Below are 21,549 nucleotides of genomic sequence, written 5' to 3' on the forward strand. Positions count from 1 at the left end.
TTAAAAATAATAAACAAGAGCATTCTCATGTCAGATGTTTCAGAGGTTAAACCGAGTCACATGTATTCTACACGTAGTCTTTGCTATGAGCGGGAAAAAAAAAAAACAGGTGTGCTGTGTTTTTACGAGAAGACCTCATTTTTACGCGTAAATACGTTGCAAGAGTTCTACTTTGCACCACTGTGGTCCACACAGCAGCTTCCTGTGCCAGTTACAGCGACACTAAGTCAGCTTCATGGTCATTATGCTCATCAATCAGAATCACCTTTAATGGCCAAGTGTATACACAACTTACATGGCCTTTGGTTCCGGCTGTTGGTGTCGCCCTATTAGATTCTGGTAGATTAATCGTAGCAACTGGACTTGCTTGAGTTCCTTGATAACGTTTCACCTCTCATCCAAAAGGCTTCATCAGTTCTGACTGACTAGTTGGGAGATCCAGATATCTTAAAGGAGTCATTAACATCTGAGTTTCGGTTTCATTGGGGGTTGTGACTCCTTCCTCTCCTTATGTGAGTCGTTAGTGCTCCCCCTGCCACAAAGGGGTCTGTTAGGGTCTTTTGTGGCGAGGTGTGAATGCAGTTTCATCTTCCTGAGGAGAGATCTTAGGACTGAATTGTAAACAGGTGAGAGGTGATGCCTCAGACCTCCACCTCTGTTGAGGGATGGTCTTTCCAGTTTGACATAGGTGGCTTCTTTCACCCCTCTCTCAAACCATCCATCCTCCCTGGCCAAAATCTGTTTTCTTCGAATGAGTTTCCTTTGTCCTTGAGATGCAGGTGGACTGCTGAGTCCTGTCCTGAGGAGGTGGCTCTTCTGTGCTGAGCCATGCACTTGTTTAGTCTCCCCGATGTGTAGGTCTGGGCATTCCTCTGGACTGCGTACACAGCGTTGCTTTGTTTGTGTCTTGGTGTCTTGTCCTTAGGGTGAACCAGCTTCTGTCTCAGGGTGTTGGTGGGCTTGAAATGAACAGGAATTGTTGAAAATCCTCCTGTGTTAATGGCTCCTTAGGATATAAATATCTGGATCTCCCAACTAGTCAGTCAGAACTGATGAAGCCTCTTGGATGAGAGGAGAAACGTCTTCAAGGACCTCAAGCAAGTCGAGTTGCTACGATTAATCTACCAGAATAACCATGACCTGGATGACTGAGAATCTTCACAGACATAGCAAGGAAAGAATAACAAAGCAAAATAACTATAGACAGAAAAAAATACAATAAGATAAATATATACAATAATATACACATCTGGCAGAAAAACATATATATATATATGTACAGTGGTGCAAAAAATGGCAGTAAAATAACAATGTATGTAGTGTTATGGCTGAGAATAGCTCAACTGTTCAGTAGAGTTATGGCAGTGGGATAAAAGCTGTTTTTATGTCTGGTGGTTTGTGTATGCAGGACTCTGTATCACCTGCCAGAGGGGAGGAAGGAGAACAGTTTATGACCAGGATGATGGGGTCTCTGATGATGGTCCCTGCCCTCTTCCTGGTTCTATTTGAGTACAGTTCCTGGATGGAGGGCAGGGGGGCTCCGATGATCTTCTCAGCTCTTCTGACTGTGCGCTGCAGTTGGTTCCTCTCCTGCAGTGTGGCTGCTCCAAACCACACAGTGACAGAGCCGCACAAGACGGCTTCAATGACGGCTGTGTAGAACTGAATCAGCAGCTCCTGCGACAGACCGTGATCCACTGACAGATGGATGGAGACACATTGAGGAGGGAGAGTTTGGTGGAGAGGATTCCAGGGATGGTGGTGTTGAAGGCTGAGCGGAAGTCCATAAACAGGATCCTTGCATAACTCCCAGGGCCATCGAGATGTTGCAGGATGTAATGTAGCCCCAGACTGACTGCATCATCCATTGACCTGTTTGCCTGATATATATAGGGGTTCCAGTAGAAGACCTATGATGGACCTCAGGTGGCTCAACACCAGTCTCTCGAACTACTTCATGACCGACTTCATGTCAGAGCCACTGGTCTGTAGTCATTCAGTCCTGTGATGGAGGGTTTCTTGGGAGCCGGTATGATTGTGGAATGTTTGAAAGTAGAGGGAACTTCACATTGCTCCAGGGATGTGTTCACACACTCTCAAAATAAAGGTCGTACATGCAGTCTGGAGTCCTGCTATTTGAACAAAAATGTGGCTCTTCTCTCTTTCTGCTCTGCAAACTTCTCGATGACTTTTCGGTTGAAGTTACTCATCTCTGTGACCAGCCTGTTCTCCACTGACAGCACGGCCAAAACATTAAGTCGTCACTACAGTAGCTGTCATGTAGTACAAGAGTAAGGGGAAAAACCGTGTGACAGCGTCAGAAAGCGCAGTTGTAAGAACGTCAAAGGACAGTTTTGATATCTAACCACATGTAGACCACATCAGACCAGGTGCAGACTTAAAACCACTTCATATAAACAGGTCAAATCTGGATTCGATTGTCCAAAGAACGCTGAGAACTTTTCAAACACAGTTTCTGATTTGTGAAAGTTCTTTTTTTTTTTTTTTGCATCTCGATCACATTAGACCAGATTCAGATCGAAAAACATTATTCTATAGACTAATTACATTTAGATTGGATTATGCCAAAGAAACTAAAAACTCCACTTTCTGATTTTGACAGCTTTTATCTAGTTGTGAAAATGTAAAAAAAAGAAAAAAAGAGGGAGATTCCATTGCTTTTTTGCATGTAAGCCACATAGTACTAGTTTGAGATTAAAAAACACTTTATATTGATATCTTAATTAATTGGTTTGGGATCTGAACAAAGACTAACGTAATCCACATTTACATAGTTATACATAGAAATCTGGACTAGCTTGTCCGACAAAAGCAAAAGAGTTTTAAGACACACTTTCTGACCTGTAAAGTCTTTATTCTTTTTGTAAAAATCCCCTGAAGATGGATATAAGAGTTTTTTTTTTGTTGTAATTTTACCTTTGCCCAGTCTAATGGTATGTACATGTCTACCTTTTCACTAAAGGTTTTTACAAATCAGAAACTGTGTTGAAAAGAGTCTTCAGCCTCTGTAGTCTAGATTTGACCAGCCTAGATATAATTATATAATGTTTTCTGATTTAGACCAAATTTAATGTGGTGTACATACAAAAAAAAAGAAGCTGTGACAACTCAATTTTTGAATTTTCATTTATAAAAATAAGGTTTCACATATGTGCAAGTGGGTTTCAGACAGGATCAAGGTTTTACCTATAAGTCAAATATAATTTTACAAAAATAAAACGTGGACTAAAATTCAGAATTGGTCCTCAAAGTGCTGTAAGTTCAGTTTCCCTTAACTTTTCTCTTAACTACTGATTCAGAAGCTAACTTCAGTGTGCACCCTATTATTACAGTGTGTAGCAGTGCTGCCCCCGTGAGGCCGGAGTGGAGGTTGCAGCTTGTTGTATTCTTTATTTTTTTTCAGAGTTTACACTGTGGCACAACTAATAATTATATGTGGTTACATTTTAAGACAACATGCAAGTAAAATAATGTTCATTCATTTTTTAAAACAACTTCTTAATTAAAAATAAAATTCTCGATACAAGTGTGACACAGTGTGAACAGCAGGTGGCGGTAGTGCTGCGCTGGCTGCAGTTCGACACCACAGAAAAAGAAAACGAAGAAGCCGCACATCGTCGCTGTTTCCTGTTGCTTCCCTGGATGCCCTGAGTTACATTTTCAGTCCTTGTGAAGGTTTGTAATGTAAATAGTTCTCCGAAACCTGTATATACATTTCTGCGCATGTGGAGTTTCTTCACAGAGTCTCTTATGTGTGTGTAGGGATGGTCAGCGAATAAAAAATGCTCAACGTTCATCAGTAAATACGCTGGACAAAGAGCGCCGTTGAGCTAACCAGGAGAATTACCGTTAGCATTAGCACAGCTAGCGTTAGCAAGCTTGTAAAAGTCCGTTAATCTTATCAGAAATGTCAAATTATAACCGGTGGTAGTTTTTCTCACACTATAAGCGTCCAGCTTTCCGTCCACAAGCACAAAAGACCACTAAAAGAGCACTGCGAGCCATTTAGAATACACGCTTTATGTGTCAGGCTAATGACGCTCCTAGCTGTCATCAAATGAATGAGTTTTCCATTTGCAAACCAATCAGCAGTTTCCTAGTAACACCTTGATATCCATACTAAGATTTCATGTCATGTCTGATGTCCTGCAGGGGAAGGAAAGATGTCAGGTGCTGGGGGAGGAAAGCGTCCCTCAGGAGGGGACAGCCCCCCTGGGCCACCTGAGAAGAAAAGTAAAAAAGAGGAGAAGACCACCACCACCCTTATTGAACCCATTCGCATTGCTGGAGTCTCCTCTACGGTCAGTCATTTGTTGTTGACTTTTGCCTTTTGCAATCTATTTATGAGTGCTTAGTGTTGTTGCCGAACTACACACATTCAGAGCCTTTTGTGTTTATTCTGTGCAGGAGGAAATGGACATGAAGGTGCTGCAGTTCAAGAACAAGAAGCTGTGTGAGCGCCTGGAGCAGAGGCAGGCGATGGAGGATGAGTTACGAGAGAAGATTGAAAAGCTGGAGAAGAGACAAGCCACTGATGACACCACCCTGCTGATTGTCAACCGCTACTGGTCGCAGGTACTGCTGCAGATTTATCACACTGTTGTAGCCCATTTTGAGCTGTAAGCTATTTGAACCCTCTGCACACTGTTATGCTCCTGTCACTTATTTAGCACTGTGATAGAAAGTCCTTTACTTCTGTGGAAACGGCACAGCCATGGCTAGAAGTAGAGAGAACTCAAACATGTCTTGAGCTTAGTATGAAACAGTTATAATTCCATGAATCAGACTAAATGGGAAAAAAACTGAATAAACGTGCAACATTTTTACTCAACAGTGTTACCAACACTGGAGAAAATGATCACTCTGCTTACTAAAGATGATGTAGTACTTACATTTTTGTTTTGTTTCCAAATTGATCTCCTATCTGCGCGGTGTAGACACAGCCTGCAGTTCAACTGATGCCATCTTAATTTGTCGTGTCATTTTTTTTTTACAGGATCTCATTAGAAAAAACAGTATGTATTTTTTACAGTGACACATGTAGAATAACAGGATTTTGTTGAAATGTTCCGATATAAAGTTTAGATTTTGCTTTCCGACCGAATGGCACTTCCCAAAGAGCAGTTTTAGGACTGTTGGAGAGTTCAATATCCAACGAGTCTCTCTGTTTTTACAATTTCTGGTGTAAATGGTGTAATTCTGTCAGTATTTTTTGAAGGATAACAGGCCTTTCAAAACCCACCAGCGGGTTTTGGAGTTCAGAGCACTAAGAAATGGTCCATGCTATCAAACCCACATGGACATCCAGCGATGAGACTAATCAGTTGCATTACAGTTTCAGCACACATAAATGTAATCCACCTGCTTGCATTAACCTTGTGATAAGTAGTGTTATGTATTTTTGTTTTCTTTGTGTGCATAAAAAACGTAGCCAATCGACCCTCGGCCTTTTTATCCAGTCTGTAGAAGTACCTCAGGAATGGTTGTGAAAAGAGGTTTCCTGCTGTGCTTTGTGCTGAGGATTAACACTTCTTCCAATCCTGCTGTCTCTGGTTTGCAGTTGGAAGAGAATGTGCACGTTCTACGTAAACGTATTGAGCCAGAAACTCCGGTAATATCTACCCCTGCCCCACCCTCGGCACCGCTGCCCGACCCCACGCCAATGGAGGAAGATGGTGTTACTCTGGCTTCACCAACATCTGCTGTACCGCCTCCTCCTCTGCCAGACGCTCAGAATGAAGGTGAGCAGCCGGAACAGCAGCAGCAGGAGGATCGTCAAGAGGAGCGTCAGGAGGAGCAGCAGCAGCCCCCTCCTCCTGCAGGCTCTGAAGATTTAATGACACAAACAGATCAACCACCAGATTCAAAAACAGGTTAGCAGCTTTTTTTTTTCCTGACAAAGCTAATCTTCTTACAGCCTCTGCATTTATTGCTATAATCTGACTGTTGAGCTTCATTATTTGTTTTTTTATAAAGAGTACTTAAATGAAAGACTCTACATGGCTTCATTTCCTCATAAAGTTACAGCAGGAGTCTTATAAGTCTTTCTGCTGGGCCACTACAGTTTTTTTTAACCCTTTTGAGTAACCTTGTGCAACAGCAAATTTTGCATCAAGGATTCAAAGGCTTTACTGTCACACGCAGCAATAAACAAGTTATCAGTGCTGGAAATTCCAGCTCGCTGTGTCTTTGTCTAATGCTGTGATTAACCCATTTACAGAGCCCACTCATTCAAACGCACTTCACACACATCTGCTCATTCATACTGACGTAGACGATATTGAACACACAAAGACCAGTGCAAAATGGATATGTACAAAAAACTGTGCAATAAATCACATGTGCAATATTTATAGTGCAAAAAGTTGAAGTGCAGCGGGATTGCACTTGAAGCTTGTCAGTTTAATGCTGTTCATAAGAGAGACTACAGATTGAATAACCTTGCTGTGCAGGAGAATGCTTTTTAATCCAAGTGGTCACATGTTTATTCCACCAGTCTGATGACTTCTCTAGTTAAGATTAAGGAAACACAAAAGAGAACAAAAAGTTGAGTTGTGAAGAAGGCAGTGGGTTCAGCTTCTTTTACATATATTGGCATATTCTTGTGAGGAAAGGGTTCTAGAAGTTGAGTTCACATGTGAGAGTATCATGCTAACCATTCAGTCTACATTTGCTCATTGCTTGTGTCTTTGCTTAATGATAATTTAAAAATGGACTCTTTATGTTAGCTTGACCCTTCAGTTAGTAGCTGTACCAACTTAAACTGTGTTTGCATTTTTATTATCTTTTCAATGTGATGGGAGACACAGTTCTAACTGTTCTGAATAGAAATGGAGGTTAAGGACTTTCATCATATTACCACCTGCTTCCTTTTCTACAGTTGTACAATAACCATTTCCACATATGTGCAGATGCATCGCCTCCTCCTCCCTTAAGTGAAAATGCCAAGGGCTTCTTGTCGACACTGGAGCAGAGCAGCGAGGAGGAACTCACCCTGCACCTCCAGGACCGCATGCAGTTTAGCAAAGAAGCCATTGCCTGCTTGGTTTGTGTCTTCGACAGGCTGCACAGTCGCATCAATGACATGTGCAAAGTAGCCCAGGCCACAGGTAACTATGGAGACAGGCTTGTTTATGACACATTCATGACGGTTAAGCTACTGGCACACATTGATAAAGACAAGAAGGAGAAATATCTGTGACTCATTTTATAGCTTCCATGAACCCTCTGAACCCCAAGCAGTTTCTGGGCATTGTTTGCTCCAGTCACATATTTTCTCGCTGTGGGCTCATTTCTAACTGCATCCTGCATCTCTATTGAAACAGCACAACCATGACTAGAAATAGAGAGTCCAAAATGTCTTGTATCATAAAAAGAAATGTAACTAAGTCACATTTTTCTGATTGTTGGTTTTATGAAGTGCCCACAGGTTTTACAGACAATGAAAAAATGGTTTACTCTACATAGTGTAAATATTTTACTGCTTAGATTTATAATTTCCTTCCATCCTTGTCTCACATCTTATCTGCACAAACACAACCTGCAGCTCAGCCCAGTTCAGTCAAAAAGTCCCTGAAAATTTGTCATATGTTAATTGCAGCTGAGTCACTAATGGCGTCACGGTTGCACTGTGGAAGGCAGAAGTTTTTTGCTTTCAGCACAATCTGGTTCAATCAAGCGCCTTATGTTCATCAAATGTTTAAATGAGACACATATAGTAAAGGGATTGTGATAAAATATCAGGATTTTAGGTGTAGATTTTGTTCATTTTCAGCTGAAATAAAAAGTCACACATGTTTTGTGAGGGACTGTTAGAAAGTTGAAAATCTGACAAACCGTTCAGCTTCTTGCTGTGATAAATGGTGTAGTTTTGGCAAGTAAAAAAAAAATGCTTTTCAAAGCTGCCAGTACATTTGAGGGTTCTCGGGGTTAAAGCTTATTACTTGTGACAAACTGCGTTTCATATTTCATCACAGAGTCGCCATGTACATGCTGTAAATGTGAGCAGGGTTTTTGACTCTTGGCGGTGTCGCTCTAATTTTTGCACAACTTCATTGATCTTCATTGACAGTATGTGAGGACGATAGCCAGTCTGAAATCATCAGCGTGAACCACACTCTGCTGGAGGAGAACAGTCGACTGCGAGACCTCGCCACTCTGCTGCAGGGACGACACCACAAGATGTCCATGGAGGTACGCTATCCTTGGCACTGTCTGTCAGTGTTAATGTGAATGTTGAATATTTTTAAGTGTAGGTACAAGACTATGTGTCAGTGTGCATGAATGAGGAAAACAGAGATACTTGGAGGTAATGCAGCAGCTACTGCTACATCTCACTGTCTTGCAGTACAATGAGTTGGTGGACAAGGTGACCAGCGCAGAGACCAAAGTGTCTGAGATGGAGACGACGGTGGAGGACCTGCAGTGGGACATTGAGAAACTCCGCAACAGGGAACAAAAGCTCAACAAACACCTAGCAGAGGCCATGGAGCAGGTGTGTTTGTGTAGCGGCTGTTTGCAGCTTTCTCATGTGTGTCTCTTTCTACTGTGTGGGTGCTCGCTTTTTTCTTTACAATCTGTCCAGAAGCATAGGTTCATCGTTTTGTTGTTCTCTTATACACGTCTTGACAGCGATAAAGCTCCTGGCATCAAAGCGTGTCAAGCCAGCTGCTCTTATTGATGCACGTACCATCTTTGATGTTTGCATAACTGGTATCAGCTTCCTGAGCATTGAGATAAGGATGGTATAAGACGTTTGTACAGGGGCAGGAACCTTTTCACATGATCTGGTTTTCTGCCTTACTTAGTCAAAACGTAATCTGATCTGACAAACACTACACACTTAAGCTAACAAATGATTACAATATTTTTCGGCTTTGTTGAACACATTAATTAAACATTCTAAGTACTGGTGAGAAAGGTAAGTGAACCTTTGGAATTAAAGACGGATTAGAATAGAACTAGAATAGAACTTTATTGATCCCTTTGGTGCAAACCTCAGGAAAGTTGTTGGTTAAACTCTCTTTGGAGTTTTGAACCACTCTTTTTCAGATAACTGCTTCAGTTCTGCAGTAGTCTGAGCATGCTAAGTGTCAGTGGCTCTCTTTAGGTCATTTCACAGCATATTTATTGCATCAAAACCTGGGCTCTTAGTGCCCACTACAAAAGGCATATTCTGCAGTAGTTTTACTTAGATGTTTCAGGTCAGCAGGGGGGACTCTACATCACCCAACTGCCACTGAACTTAGCTTTTGTCTGTGGACTAATTAAAGTCTAAAATCTTGGTAAGCCTTTCCAGCTTTCTGCAAGTCAGCAGTTCTTGACTGTAAGCAGTCTCTGAGCTCTTCCTTGTGAGGCTCCATTCACTTAAGCAGATTTTTCTTGTTAATAGCAAACTCTAAATGTTTTTGTTAGTCAATATGGCTCTAACCCACACGTCTTGTTTCATTAATTGAACTCCTGGTTGGTTAACTGCTGGCTCCAATTAGCCGTCGTTGACGTCATTAGCCTGGGGGTCCACGTATTCTTTCCAACCCACATTAGGAGTGTTTGCATGATGTATTCAGTATGGACACACACACAACAATGATTTGTTTTTTTTTTGTTAACCCCCTGAACCCCAAACATTTTCTATTTTTTTGTTGCTTCGGTTACATTTTCACTTACTATAGGAACATTTTTCACTGAAATATAAAATCCTGCACATCTATGGAAGAACCATGACGAGAAAGAGAGAGCCCTCAGCTGTAGTGCCATAAATCCCCCTGTTACTCTTTTTGTGATGACAGACACAGGTAGTTCTTTAGAAACGGGCATTTATTGCTGGAGAAAACTTCTCCTTCTCCATTCACCGCTAGCTTTACTCTGTAAACAGTTCGCTGCGAGAACTAAACAATAAACAGTGCAAAAAATAACATAAAACAATTATAAAGAGCACCGTACAAACGTAAAGTGCATCAGCAAATAAAGCAAAATACCTCGATGCACCGCCTATCACTAAAAGAGGTTGTTCAGTCATATTTCCGACTCAAATTTAACCGTACATAAATTATTTTTACACATTAAATTAAGATGACCTCATACATTAAATTTGGTTTTAATATAACAACTCTAACACCCCCCAAAAAAGAAATAACTAAAAAAAAATTTCCGAATATTTATTTTACTAAAATTGAAAAATGTGGAATCAATTTGTTACCCAGGTGTTACTAATACTGGAAAAATAGTGGCTTTACATTGTATAGATATTTCCTCGATGTTTAATTTGTTTTCAGACTGATCTCCTGTCTGCGCTGTGAAAACACAGTCTGAAGTTCAAACCCAGTCCAGTCAAATGGAGTCTTTGTCACGATTGTTGGTCGCAACAGAGTCAGTCAAGACCTCTCAGCTGCACTGAGGAGTGTGAGATTATTTGTTTATAAGTGAATCTGGTTAAAGCAAACAATTTCATTTTGGAGCATATTTAAATGACAGATGTAGAATGAAGAGATTTTGATAAAACATCTCAGTGTTAAGCATGGCTTTGGTTCATTTTCCCAACAGAACCCCACGTTACACATGAATAGTTCAAAAACTGGTAAATGGTATATTTTTAAAAAGAGATTAATAAAAAACAAACAAACAAAAAAAAAACGTTACTTTCCTTTTAAAGCGAGTTTCGTGGCCCAGAAGGTTTACACCATACTGAGCATACTTAGAAATAGATTTATACGAAGCTGCAGAAAGTTCCAAAAGGTTCATCTGCTTTTTCTTGCTGCTGTGGGTCTTTAATGTGGTTTTCCTGTCTTGTTTGTTTTTCTTTTTGACACTTGTTTTGTGTTTGCCATCTGCAGCTAAAGTCTGGATACAGCAGCACTGGCAGCTCAGGCGGGCTACCCGGAGGCCAGATTACACTAAACATTCAGAAGGTGAGAAGGAATGAGAAGGACGGCTGCTCTAAGCAAAGGAGACATCTGTTTGCCAGTAATTTTGTGTAACATGCCTATTTCTTTGTCACTTTGACATCAGCCCTGCACATGTGTGTCTATAAGACATTGTCTTTGTTAATTTTTAGTTTGAGAGTCTCAACGCAGAGTTGGAGCACAACCAGGAGTTGGCTAATAGCCGCATGGCAGAGTTGGAGAAACTGCAGGTGGAACTCCAGGAGGCTGTGAGGGAGAGCGAGAAGCTCAAGGTAAAGATACACTGTTTTGACAGTAGTTGTAAAAGCATCTTTGTGTCTACACATGTTGGAGCCCAATTTCTTCTCTCTGACACAATGTGTTTTTTAGAACTATGAAAGTGTGGGGGTCACTGTAGTGGTATAGTTATATAATTGTAATATATGTTCTGATTTTTCAGATGGACTTGCGCAATATTCCAGAGGAGGTTGTCAAGGAAACCTTGGAGTACAAATGTCTGCAGTCTCAATTCTCCCTGCTGTACAATGAGTCTCTTGGGGTCAAAACTCAGCTGGATGAAGCACGGGCTCTGCTGCTGACTGCGAAGAACGCCCATCTCCGACAGATCGAGCACATGGAGGTGACGCTGTTTGTGTATTTGTTTAAAGATGTTCCCATGAAGAAAAACAAGCTTCATCAGAGAAAGCACAAGACTTCTGACACTCTTTTCTGAACCTAGAAGTCAAGGTGCAGTTGAGGATGTAGTAGTGTTGCTCTGCAGTTTTTTTCTTTATAGTTAGTTAGTTGTCAACCCAGCAACGTAAACTTGTATGTATGTATTATTACGAGTGCTTAGCAACGTTGTCAACATCCTTATACTGTGTTCAACCATTCAGAGCGATGAGCTGTCAGTTCAGAAGAAGCTGCGCACTGACGTCATACAGCTGGAGGATACTCTGGCCCAGGTCCGCAAAGAGTATGAGATGCTGCGCATTGAGTTTGAGCAGAACCTGGCAGCCAACGAGCAAGCAGGTACCTTTTTAAAACACTCAAGTTAAGTCAAGTGGAAGATGATACAAATGCAACAGTGTGCTACACAAGTCTGCCCATGATGCAATGCTGCATTTGTAATATGTTTGATGCAATTCAAAGCTCAGTTTACACATCAGTGCAAACATTTTTTTTGTAAGTTACAATAGACTGAAGATGATACTGTGGTAAATATTGAGCAGCATACTTCTATACAGTTTTATCATTTGTTATCAGTACGGTAATATTGCACGTTATATTTTTTCTGTGATGTCACTTCTGTGCACCCTGCAGTTGAGCTCATCATTTACAGCTTCATTATGCATTTGCATATTGTGAAATGACTAAAATCCAAACCACAAGCTGACTGTTCTTTGTTTCAGTTTGACTCTCATCCTTTTGTCTCTGCTCGTTCAGGACCAATCAACAGGGAGATGCGACACTTAATCAACAGCCTTCAAAACCACAACTTGCAGCTGAAAGGTGACGTGCAGCGTTACAAGAGGAAGTTGCGGGAAACACAGATGGAGATTAATAAGGTAGATGACATGCATTTTCACTGAAAATGGTGGCAGTGTTTGTTGAGAAGAGTGTTCACCGCAACGACTGCTTTGTAATCGTAATTCTTAAAAATTTTGCTCTTCATTATCATCAGTTGCGTTGTCAGAGTGGCGACACGGGGGTTCTGATTCTCGAGGAGACGACGAGTGACAGCATCGATGTGAAAAAAGAGGACGACGAAGACCAGGAGGAAGAGGAGGAGAGGAGGAAGGAACTGGAGAGACAACGAGCCCGGGAGAGAGAGAGGGAGAGGGAGGCCGAGCGGGAGCGAGAGAGGGAGCGTGAGAGAGAGAGGCAGCGCAGCGACGAGCTGAAGAGGAAGGATTCAGACACACTGAAGATGCTCCGAGTTGAACTCAAGTACATCACCATTCACTTTAACTTGACTTTCATTTCTTACAACAGAATGTTTGGCCATTATCACACATTTACTGCAAAAATATATATGTTCTTCTCATAATGCATATAATCTCCAATATGATAAAACAAAGCAGACAGTCATGCACAGTGATCAAACTGCACACAGAAACCACCATAGACTACAAAAAGAGTCTCAAGCTGTTGTGTGTATTTGTACTGATCAGCTTTGTCGCATAGTGTTGATCTGTTTTGCTGATTGCAAGCACTCAACTAATTTAAAATAATGGACCTACTTATTTAGTGTAATCTGTTCATCTTTTTTTTTTTTTTTCTGTTAACTCATCAGGAAAGCCCAGGAGTCCCAGAAAGAGATGAAGCTCCTGTTGGATATGTATAAGTCGGCTCCAAAGGAGCAAAGAGACAAAGTGCAGCTAATGGCAGCTGAGCGCAAATCTAAAGCTGAGGTTAGTTCTTTTCTCAGTCACAATTTTGCACATTTTGTACCTGCAATAAAAAGTTATCTGTTTATGGCCAATAGAAAAACATTTACACAGCAAGTTAAAGAGCCAACCCCTGTCTCAAACGGTCTAGGTGGACGAGTTGAGGATGCGAGTGCGAGAGCTGGAGGAGAGAGAGAGGAAGGAGAGCAAGAAGCTGGCTGATGAAGATGCTCTCAGGAAGATACGAGTGGCAGAAGAGACCATTGAGCATCTGCAGAAGAAACTCGCTGCCACTAAACAGGTATCTGTGTGCAGTGTTAACACATCCGAGCCAGGGAGGCTACATTCACATGAATACGTTTTTGTTTTAAGTCAGCGTTTTAAAAGGAGAATGATCTCCATCCTGACAATTGTTTTAGCTCTAGTTCAGATATAATCTCCGTGCATACACAAATAAAGATGTATCATTTGACTGTTCACTGGAATGCTGATGCCAGTGTGACCATGGAGCAGAGAGCTGGTTGCTTAGGTTTCAGTTTGTTGGTCCTAAAATGCTAGAGCCGTAACACAAGTTATGCATCTTAAAATAAAAATGTAAAATTGTGAATGCAGCCTGAGTGGAGAGGGAACTGGAGCACAGGAGGATGAGCACATCACTGTTAGCTTTACGGGTACACTTCCTACTCCAGCAGGAGAAAAGACTGCCTGGCCTCCTCATCATTGGTCTTTAACTTTTCTGTCAAAAACGTTCTTCCTTTGCTTTTATCCACGTCTCAAACACAGTATGTACACGTGCATCATTTTACTATTGTTCACAGCAATACATCAACATGCTCAATTAAACCCTTTGATGTCAGAAAGATTTTAAGAATTAACGAGCAAGAAATCAAATTTGAACCATCAGCCATATGTAAATGTCACACTAAAGCTTTTGGGGCTGCACCTGAGAATATTATAAACAGCCAGCTGCGTTAGAATGAAACTAGTGCAATGAGTATCACATTTGCCTAAAAAAGGTCTCCTAATCATAGACGACCAAAGAGGAATTGAAAGCTGACGCTGTGGCCTGGATGTAATCAGCTGAGTGTGTTAGTGCTAGCCTCTCGGTAACGTTTTGAGCTGTCAGAAGATCGTTGCTCCTTCTAGCTAAATTCAGGTTACCATTTTGCTGGTACTGCTTTTTTTTTTTTTGAATAATTTCTGTTTTGTTTTTCGTTTTGCTTCCAATTTCTGTCTGACATATGACTAATTAAATACATACAGTGATAGATACATAAACAAAGTTTAAACTTGACTTTCTTCAGAACTGAAGGATGAAGGTCTGTGGGTGGACTTCTACTCATAGTTAGTATAAACAATAAGCTGCTGTGTTCAGAAATTTGAGCATCAAAACATTAATTTCTTGCATTCTGGTGAATTTTTATGAACATTGAATTATGAATTTGAGCCTTTTCTGCATCAGTTTATAGTCAAAAGTCTTAAATTGTCTAAAGTCAAGCTCAAGATTGTGGCACCATTAGTTACAGCTCTGAAATCTAAACCAGTTTCTTCATTTTAAGTATTAGAACCGAATGTATTTTAGTAATGAGCTCAGTAACAATGCTGTCAGTTGTAAATTATGGACTAAATTGTGCTTTTCTGATCATCTTAAAGTGTGTAAATGAAAAAACTGTAGAGAAGTTACAGTGGCACTTAAAAGCCGTTATCATGGCAGCAGTATCAATGAGTGACATTGGAAACAAATGACTCTCATTTGATTTTTAGTACACAGTTACTGTACCCACATTCTAGTTTTGACATATTTTGCTTTGTCATGAGGACATATTTTTAAAATCACTGTTGTTAGTTATGGCATAGAGCTTAAAAAAATAGTTACAGCTCTTGTAGTGAAACTGCTGGGAAATCAGAATCGTGCTTAAATTGTCAGGTACTTTGCAGAGTTGCTTAAATAGCACTTTCTGTTATGGAGGAACTATGAAATGACGATACTGACAACTTAAGGGAAAAAGTTACAAATCAGAAAATGAGGAAAACATCTTTCTGGGTGGAGGCAAGTCTTTTCAACCGAGCCAACCTGATAAATTCTTAGTGTGCGAACCACTCTGATCTGAGCTCACTCACTTGGCTCTGCCATCTTGTAAATGTTGAAACATGTTGGAATGCTGAAATTACTTTAGTAAGAAAATTTCGAGGAGTAAGAGAGCAGACGCTCATGAGATGGAAAATATAAAACTTTTATCTGTCAAGGGTCAAATGCTGGTGAAATAATGTCATCGTAATTCTAAAACTTGAGTTGCAGGAATAGTGGATACGCCCACATTAGATAATGCATTTACTCTCTTCTTTTTGTCAGGACAATATTCATTCTGCTGTTGACCTTAGAGCTATCAGTCTGAGACCTTTATTAGTTAATATGAATCATATTATCTTCAACCATGTCAAGAAGTCACAAGCTTTTACTCATTTAATTTGGGTTGCAACAGATGTCGAGATCTGATAGTCTGTCACTCCTCATGCTTGGGAGGTCTTGCAGAACATAATTAACAGAAGGTAAAACATCGTCTGGACTGACAATGATTGGTATGAAGTTATAGCACAGCAACTAGACTGCATTGGTATCAGATGTGTTTGATTTGTTCCCCACAATCCCTGGCTGCCAGAAATTTCAGACTGCCAAAACTATTGGATAAACAAGCTACTTGTGAGTTCATCTGACTGTTGTTTATGGGCCCTAGGTGGTTCATAAATGGGCAGCTTGAACCCAAATGTACAACTGCTACAAAGTCCAATTTAAGAAATGTGTGTAGCACACAAAAAAAAAACAAAAAAAAAAACAGGTGTGTTTGGATCTTGAGGTCATAAGTAGTAGGGGCGGGAATCTTTGGCAGTTCACAAGTCAAATATGATTATTGCTGTCATGATTCAATTTGAAATAAATTGTTGAGTCAAAACGATTGTTGATTTATTAAAAAGATGGAGGAAGGCAAAATTATGGCTCTTCCCCCAGTGTGCTGTGTCCAACTGCTGGGCTGCAAGTGAAACATATTTCACAGTTCAGCCAACTGGTCTTGATTTGTGTCATTGTCTCACAGAAAAGGCAGCGAAAGACGTAAGAGAGATGTCAGAGTTTTTTTGTTCTGTTACGTAACTTATTAATTTATGTTAACTTGGTGCTCCACTGTATTGTCAGTGTTATGTCTCCAGCGGTGGAGAAAAGCCTTTAAGCAGCCCTGCTAATACTGCAGGAAAGCCATCATTATCCCCCTTTGTTTATTAGTGCTGGAGTTCAATGCTCAGCTGATATTAGTCTGTCTGTGATCAAGTTAAAAGTATTTAGAGTGCTTCATTGTTATGCAAGGCCAATTATGCAGTCATGCAAGGGGACCTCATAAGCTGTTCCTTATTTTCTGTCACATTTATATATTATTAAAAAGACGGCTGTTTATATTAAACGTCACCAAACCTCAAACTAATATGGTAAACTTATAGAAAAATAATCTCTGTAAATCAAAAGCTCAGATTGCTCTGAATACTCCAACATTTTTTTCTACTTTTGCATTGAACTGATCTCAGCTGGTCACAGGTTTCTTTATATGACTTTCTGCTACAGGCACAGTGCAAAATACAGACAGCACAGCTCACAATCGACGGGTGCTGACCGCCAGCAGGCTTCCAGGCGTTGGCCAATCAAAAGATTTAGGAAGGGGTTTTAAAACGACATCGTAGCTAAAAGGGAGAGAGGGGCTACATAAACGGCCAATGTAGGATAAATATGGAATTTTTTAAATCTTTGAGTTATGTGAAGCTTTTCCAGTTAAATCTGACAATAAAACCATAGACTTAACTTAGAAGTCAAACATATCATACACAGAACACATACATGTTTGAGGCCTCACTGGTTTTGTAAGCTGGAGAAGAAGCACCATGCTGACTGTCAGAGACTTTTCATAGTTTTTAAATCACTCACACGTGTGTCTTTTGAGGAGGAGGAAGCCCTGCTGAGTGAGATGGACGTAACAGGCCAGGCCTTCGAGGACATGCAGGAGCAGAACAGCCGGCTGTTGCAGCAGTTGCGAGAGAAGGACGATGCCAATTTCAAGCTGATGAGTGAGCGAATCAAATCTAACCAGATCTACAAGCTGCTGAAAGAGGAAAAGGAGGAGCTGGCTGACCAAGTTCTTACATTCAAAACCCAGGTGAGGTGTAAATTCTCAACCGGAAAACGCAGCACCGATGGTTCTCATTGAGTCGGGGGCGATGAAGCGATAGGTGTTCACCGTTGCTGTCTGTTGCAGGTCGATGCCCAGCTGCTGGTTGTGCAAAAGCTAGAAGAAAAAGAGGGAGTCCTACAGAGCACGCTGGCTGCTCTGGAAAAAGAGCTGGCTGTCAGAACACAAGCACTAGAACTCAACAAGAGAAAGGTGAGAAGGGCCATCAATCATACTGTCGGCTCTTAAACTTCAGGTTTGCAAATCAGTGATTATTTCACTGTTGTCAGGCGTCTGCAGCGTAATAATAAATAGTGAGCCGTGCATGTACAGAACTGATATGCAGAAAGGTTCTGGTGTGTTGAGTTTCTTGTGACAAGTTCTGATATTCAGGATTTATGTGGTCGCTGCCACAAGATGCAGCATTAGTCAACTGCATTGTTAACAAATTAAACCCAGCAGCAAATACTCAGACTTTACATTTTTTTTTGCGTGGTCTAGCGCTTGGTTGAGTTACATGCTTGTGGTAATTGCTAACATTGCTCATGTTCTGCAGATGTGTGGAGGAGTGCACCGAGACACACTTAATGAGGTCATCTTGTCGCTTACGTGAATGTATTGCTTGAATGCTTTCAACTTTTGACCTTTTTTTTTCATAAATAGTAACAAATGTAATAAAAGGAAAAAAAAATAACACAACACACAGAGGAAAGGGGCCACTTATCTAACTACAAGTGCCTGGACTCTGTGAGGAGGGTCTAACAACTCTGTCTGCTGTGAAAAATGCTGTCATTAGAGGTGGAAAATACACACAATCTGCAGTAAATGGGATAAGTCAAGGCGCAAAGAATAGATTCATAATGTTGTTAAACTCATGCCCACTGTACCACCAGCACCACCACATTACAGCTCAGGAATCTCATCATTAAGGTTTTTTTTTTTTTTTATTGCTTCCTTTCCCGCTGCAGGCGGTGGAGGCTGCACAGCTGGCAGAGGACCTGAAGGTGCAGCTGGAGCACACGCAAGCCAAACTTAAGGAGATCCAGGTCTCTGTGGCTGAGAACCGCACGGCCCGGGAGAGGGAGAGCAGCAACCTGAAACGAGCACAGGTATGTTGTATTCTAGCACTGGGGGATATCACTCCAGATCCACTCGAGTAACCCCTAATTAGATGATCACAGTAGGTTTCTGCTAAATATATTTAGGCTACGTCCTCACCAATACGCTTTTGTTTTGAAATGCTAGAGTTATGCCTAGAATCTACGCTACTCTGGTGTTCTAGAGCCCTAAAACGGAGACTTTTAGAGGAGCTGCTGACCTCTGTTCCTTGCAAATATCCAGCAAGGTTGCGTTTTAGTCTGGATGAGGAGAAGCAGGGATATTTCGTCTTATCGGTCTCTACTTGTCCTTTCCTGCTCCATCACAGCCAGACGACGGTTCTAACAGTTCAAGATCTTCAAGGTCCAAGCAAAGAAATCACTTGCCTTTACCATTGTTGTTCCTCCTCCATAGAATTCTTACAACTAAGCAACCAAACCTCTGTTGCCGGTGTACATGAATGGTCATAGAAAAAAAATGCCTTTACAAGGTGTGATAGTACTTGTAAAGTACTTGAAAACGTTATTGTGGTTGCATCTTAAGCTGCAGCTCTAACAACTCAGTCCTCGCACCTTTTAGGAGGATCTGTCCAGACTGAGACGGAAGCTGGAGAAACAGAAGAAGGTGGAGGTGTACTCTGATGCGGATGAGATCCTACAGGAGGAAATCAATCAATACAAGGTGAGAAAGAGACGTCATGTGCTGGGAAGTTTAACTTCAACTGAGCTGTTAGCGTCAAGGGGATTGCAAAAATGCCAACGGCTTCCAGGCACAGTCTGACGTGGGTTGTTATGAACAGAAAAAGTGAGCATAAAGTGAGCTCAAGCCTCCTCAGAACTATTACGGTCACTTTGTGCTTCGGAGACGTGAGAAAATCTTGCTTGTTACACCCTACAAGTGTGAGGTATGCTGTTATGCAATGACTAGAGGTAATAACAGTGTCATTAAGTCAGCATATGACATGTATTTGTCTGTCTGCAGGCCAAGCTGCGTTGCCCCTGCTGCAACACACGAGACAAGGAGACGGTGCTCACCAAGTGTTTCCACGTTTTCTGCTACGAATGTCTGAAGATGCGCTACGACACCCGACAGAGAAAGTGCCCCAAGTGCAACTGTGCCTTTGGAGCCAACGACTTTCACCGCATCTACATCACCTAAGTCACTTAGCAACAGAGGAGCGAAAAGAGAAAATAGTAGGCAGAACCAAAGGAGAGGAAAGAATAGAGGAAAGACAGTGGAACTGAAGATTTATTCAAAGAGGCAGACACTCTGGGGACATCAGATGCGTGTGTATCCCCCGTTTTGATCTCTTTGGAAAGACTTGTTTTACCACATCATTGCCATTCGGTGATTAATTTGGTGACCAAACAGATAGTGACACATCTGACTGAGAGTGTTGTGGTGTAGTTAATAAACACAGTTGTTTGTGCACACGGTGATATTCTTCCACATTGAGCTGCTCTGCACTGTTTTCCTGTCTTTGCTGTTCTTGTCAATGTAAAAGATCCTCTCTTTTCACAATCTGGGCCCACTTTTCAAGTTTTTTTTATTTTTTTTTGTAATGTATTGAAACACTGCAGAGATGTGGTTTGAGCAGCCTGGAGTGTTTCTCTGAATTGTTTTGTCCTGCTGGTTTTGGAAATCCCGTAAAGTCATTGAAGCTGAAATTTAAACTTCAAAATTAAAAGAAGCCATCCTTTGCAGACTCGAGGATTGCATGTTTAAAACTAAATATGTTTCTAATATATGAAGTACGACAGCCAGAATTGTCTTACGTCTTTGGTTAGACTATAGTATTAACAATGCCTGAGAGACATCAGCTAGTTTGGCATCCAGTCAGCACATACAGGAGTGTTTGGATCACCTTGGGCAAGGTCCTCTGTGTGTGTTCATCCTGTTGCCATGGTTCCTGTTGGAGAGTTTGACACAACATCTGCAGCTTATAGTGCCTCATTACTGATGAAATCACTCCAGTGGAAAGTCAGCTCATATGTGTGTCCTTAGTGGGCTGTGCTGCTCCAGGTCCTCTTAGACCGCTTTCCTAAAGGTTAGCCGTGACAGTCGAGTACAAAAACATCTGTGTAACAACATGCTTCTAACCTAATTGAGCCAATGAAACCCTTTTTTTTCCTCTGATCTGATGATGTGAGCTATTTACTGGGAGGTTGGTTAGCGTCTGTTTGACGTTAGCTCTGGTGGGAAAGGCAGTTCACACCATGTAACGCACACATAAAACGTTGCAGGCTTGCAGAGGAGAAGCAGAGTGAATATGTGAAAAAGGTTTAGCAGGCATTTGGGAGCCGTTCGCTCAAGCTTCCTCAAGATTTGGCATTAATATTGCAGGAGTCATTTGTTGGTTCATACCAACGGGGAAGCGGTTGAACTCTTCTAAATGTGCACAAGGTGTCATAACTAAATGCTGCTAATGCCACAGAGCACAGATGTTTGAGTAGCTGATGGTCCTCATTAATGCATGAGACAATGCTGTGACAGGGGCCAGCCTGATATCTCTCCAAGCATGCGTCCACAGGCTTTGTTATTGCATATTTGTGCTGCAGCAGCAGGCTACACCCAGCCCCAGACATTAATAACACCACCCTGCGTCAGGGACGCTCACTATTCAAATGTCAGTTTCCAACAGCAGAACCATCAGTGTTGTTTTTCAGTCTCTGCCGCGGGCATTCAAGTGGAGTAAGATAAAGCTTATCTCACTTTTGCTTCCAGCAGGCTTTCCCCAAAGGCTTAAAAAGCAGATAGTTTTACTAGGGAATGTCATCTGTTTTTGCCTCAGTTGCTGTTCCTCTTTTTTCTGTGTATGGGACCCAAACTCCTGCCAGAGAGTTGTGTTTTTTGGCAGGGAGCTGGGAATGACGTCGACAGGCGTGGTAATAACAATGAGAACACTATTAAGTCCAGACTACACGGGCTCACTCGTAAAAATGTGGAGGGGGG

General features: G+C 41.4%; 1 protein-coding gene across 2 annotated transcripts; it reads left to right on the forward strand.

The window, feature by feature from the left end:
- The first annotated feature begins 3,638 nt into the window (after window positions 1–3,638).
- rnf40 (ring finger protein 40) lies at window positions 3,639–20,360 on the forward strand. 2 transcript variants are annotated; one of them, XM_008303704.1, is made up of 20 exons: window positions 3,639–3,696; window positions 4,174–4,322; window positions 4,429–4,596; window positions 5,582–5,894; window positions 6,933–7,130; window positions 8,093–8,214; window positions 8,369–8,515; window positions 10,854–10,928; window positions 11,075–11,194; window positions 11,362–11,541; window positions 11,798–11,933; window positions 12,348–12,469; window positions 12,586–12,851; window positions 13,198–13,315; window positions 13,443–13,592; window positions 17,275–17,487; window positions 17,587–17,712; window positions 18,468–18,608; window positions 19,177–19,278; window positions 19,579–20,360. In XM_008303704.1, exons 2-20 carry the CDS (start codon window positions 4,185–4,187, stop codon window positions 19,753–19,755), a joined length of 3,012 nt encoding a protein of 1,003 aa, XP_008301926.1. In that variant the 5' UTR covers window positions 3,639–3,696; window positions 4,174–4,184; the 3' UTR covers window positions 19,756–20,360. The 2 variants fall into 2 exon arrangements, with proteins under 2 accessions (XP_008301926.1, XP_008301927.1); XM_008303705.1 differs by having other exon boundaries at window positions 17,278–17,487.
- The last annotated feature ends 1,189 nt before the right edge of the window (window positions 20,361–21,549 follow it).

Source organism: Stegastes partitus, unplaced genomic scaffold (genome assembly GCF_000690725.1).
Source record: "Stegastes partitus isolate 25-593 unplaced genomic scaffold, Stegastes_partitus-1.0.2 Scaffold2052, whole genome shotgun sequence".
NCBI lineage: Eukaryota > Metazoa > Chordata > Actinopteri > Pomacentridae > Stegastes > Stegastes partitus.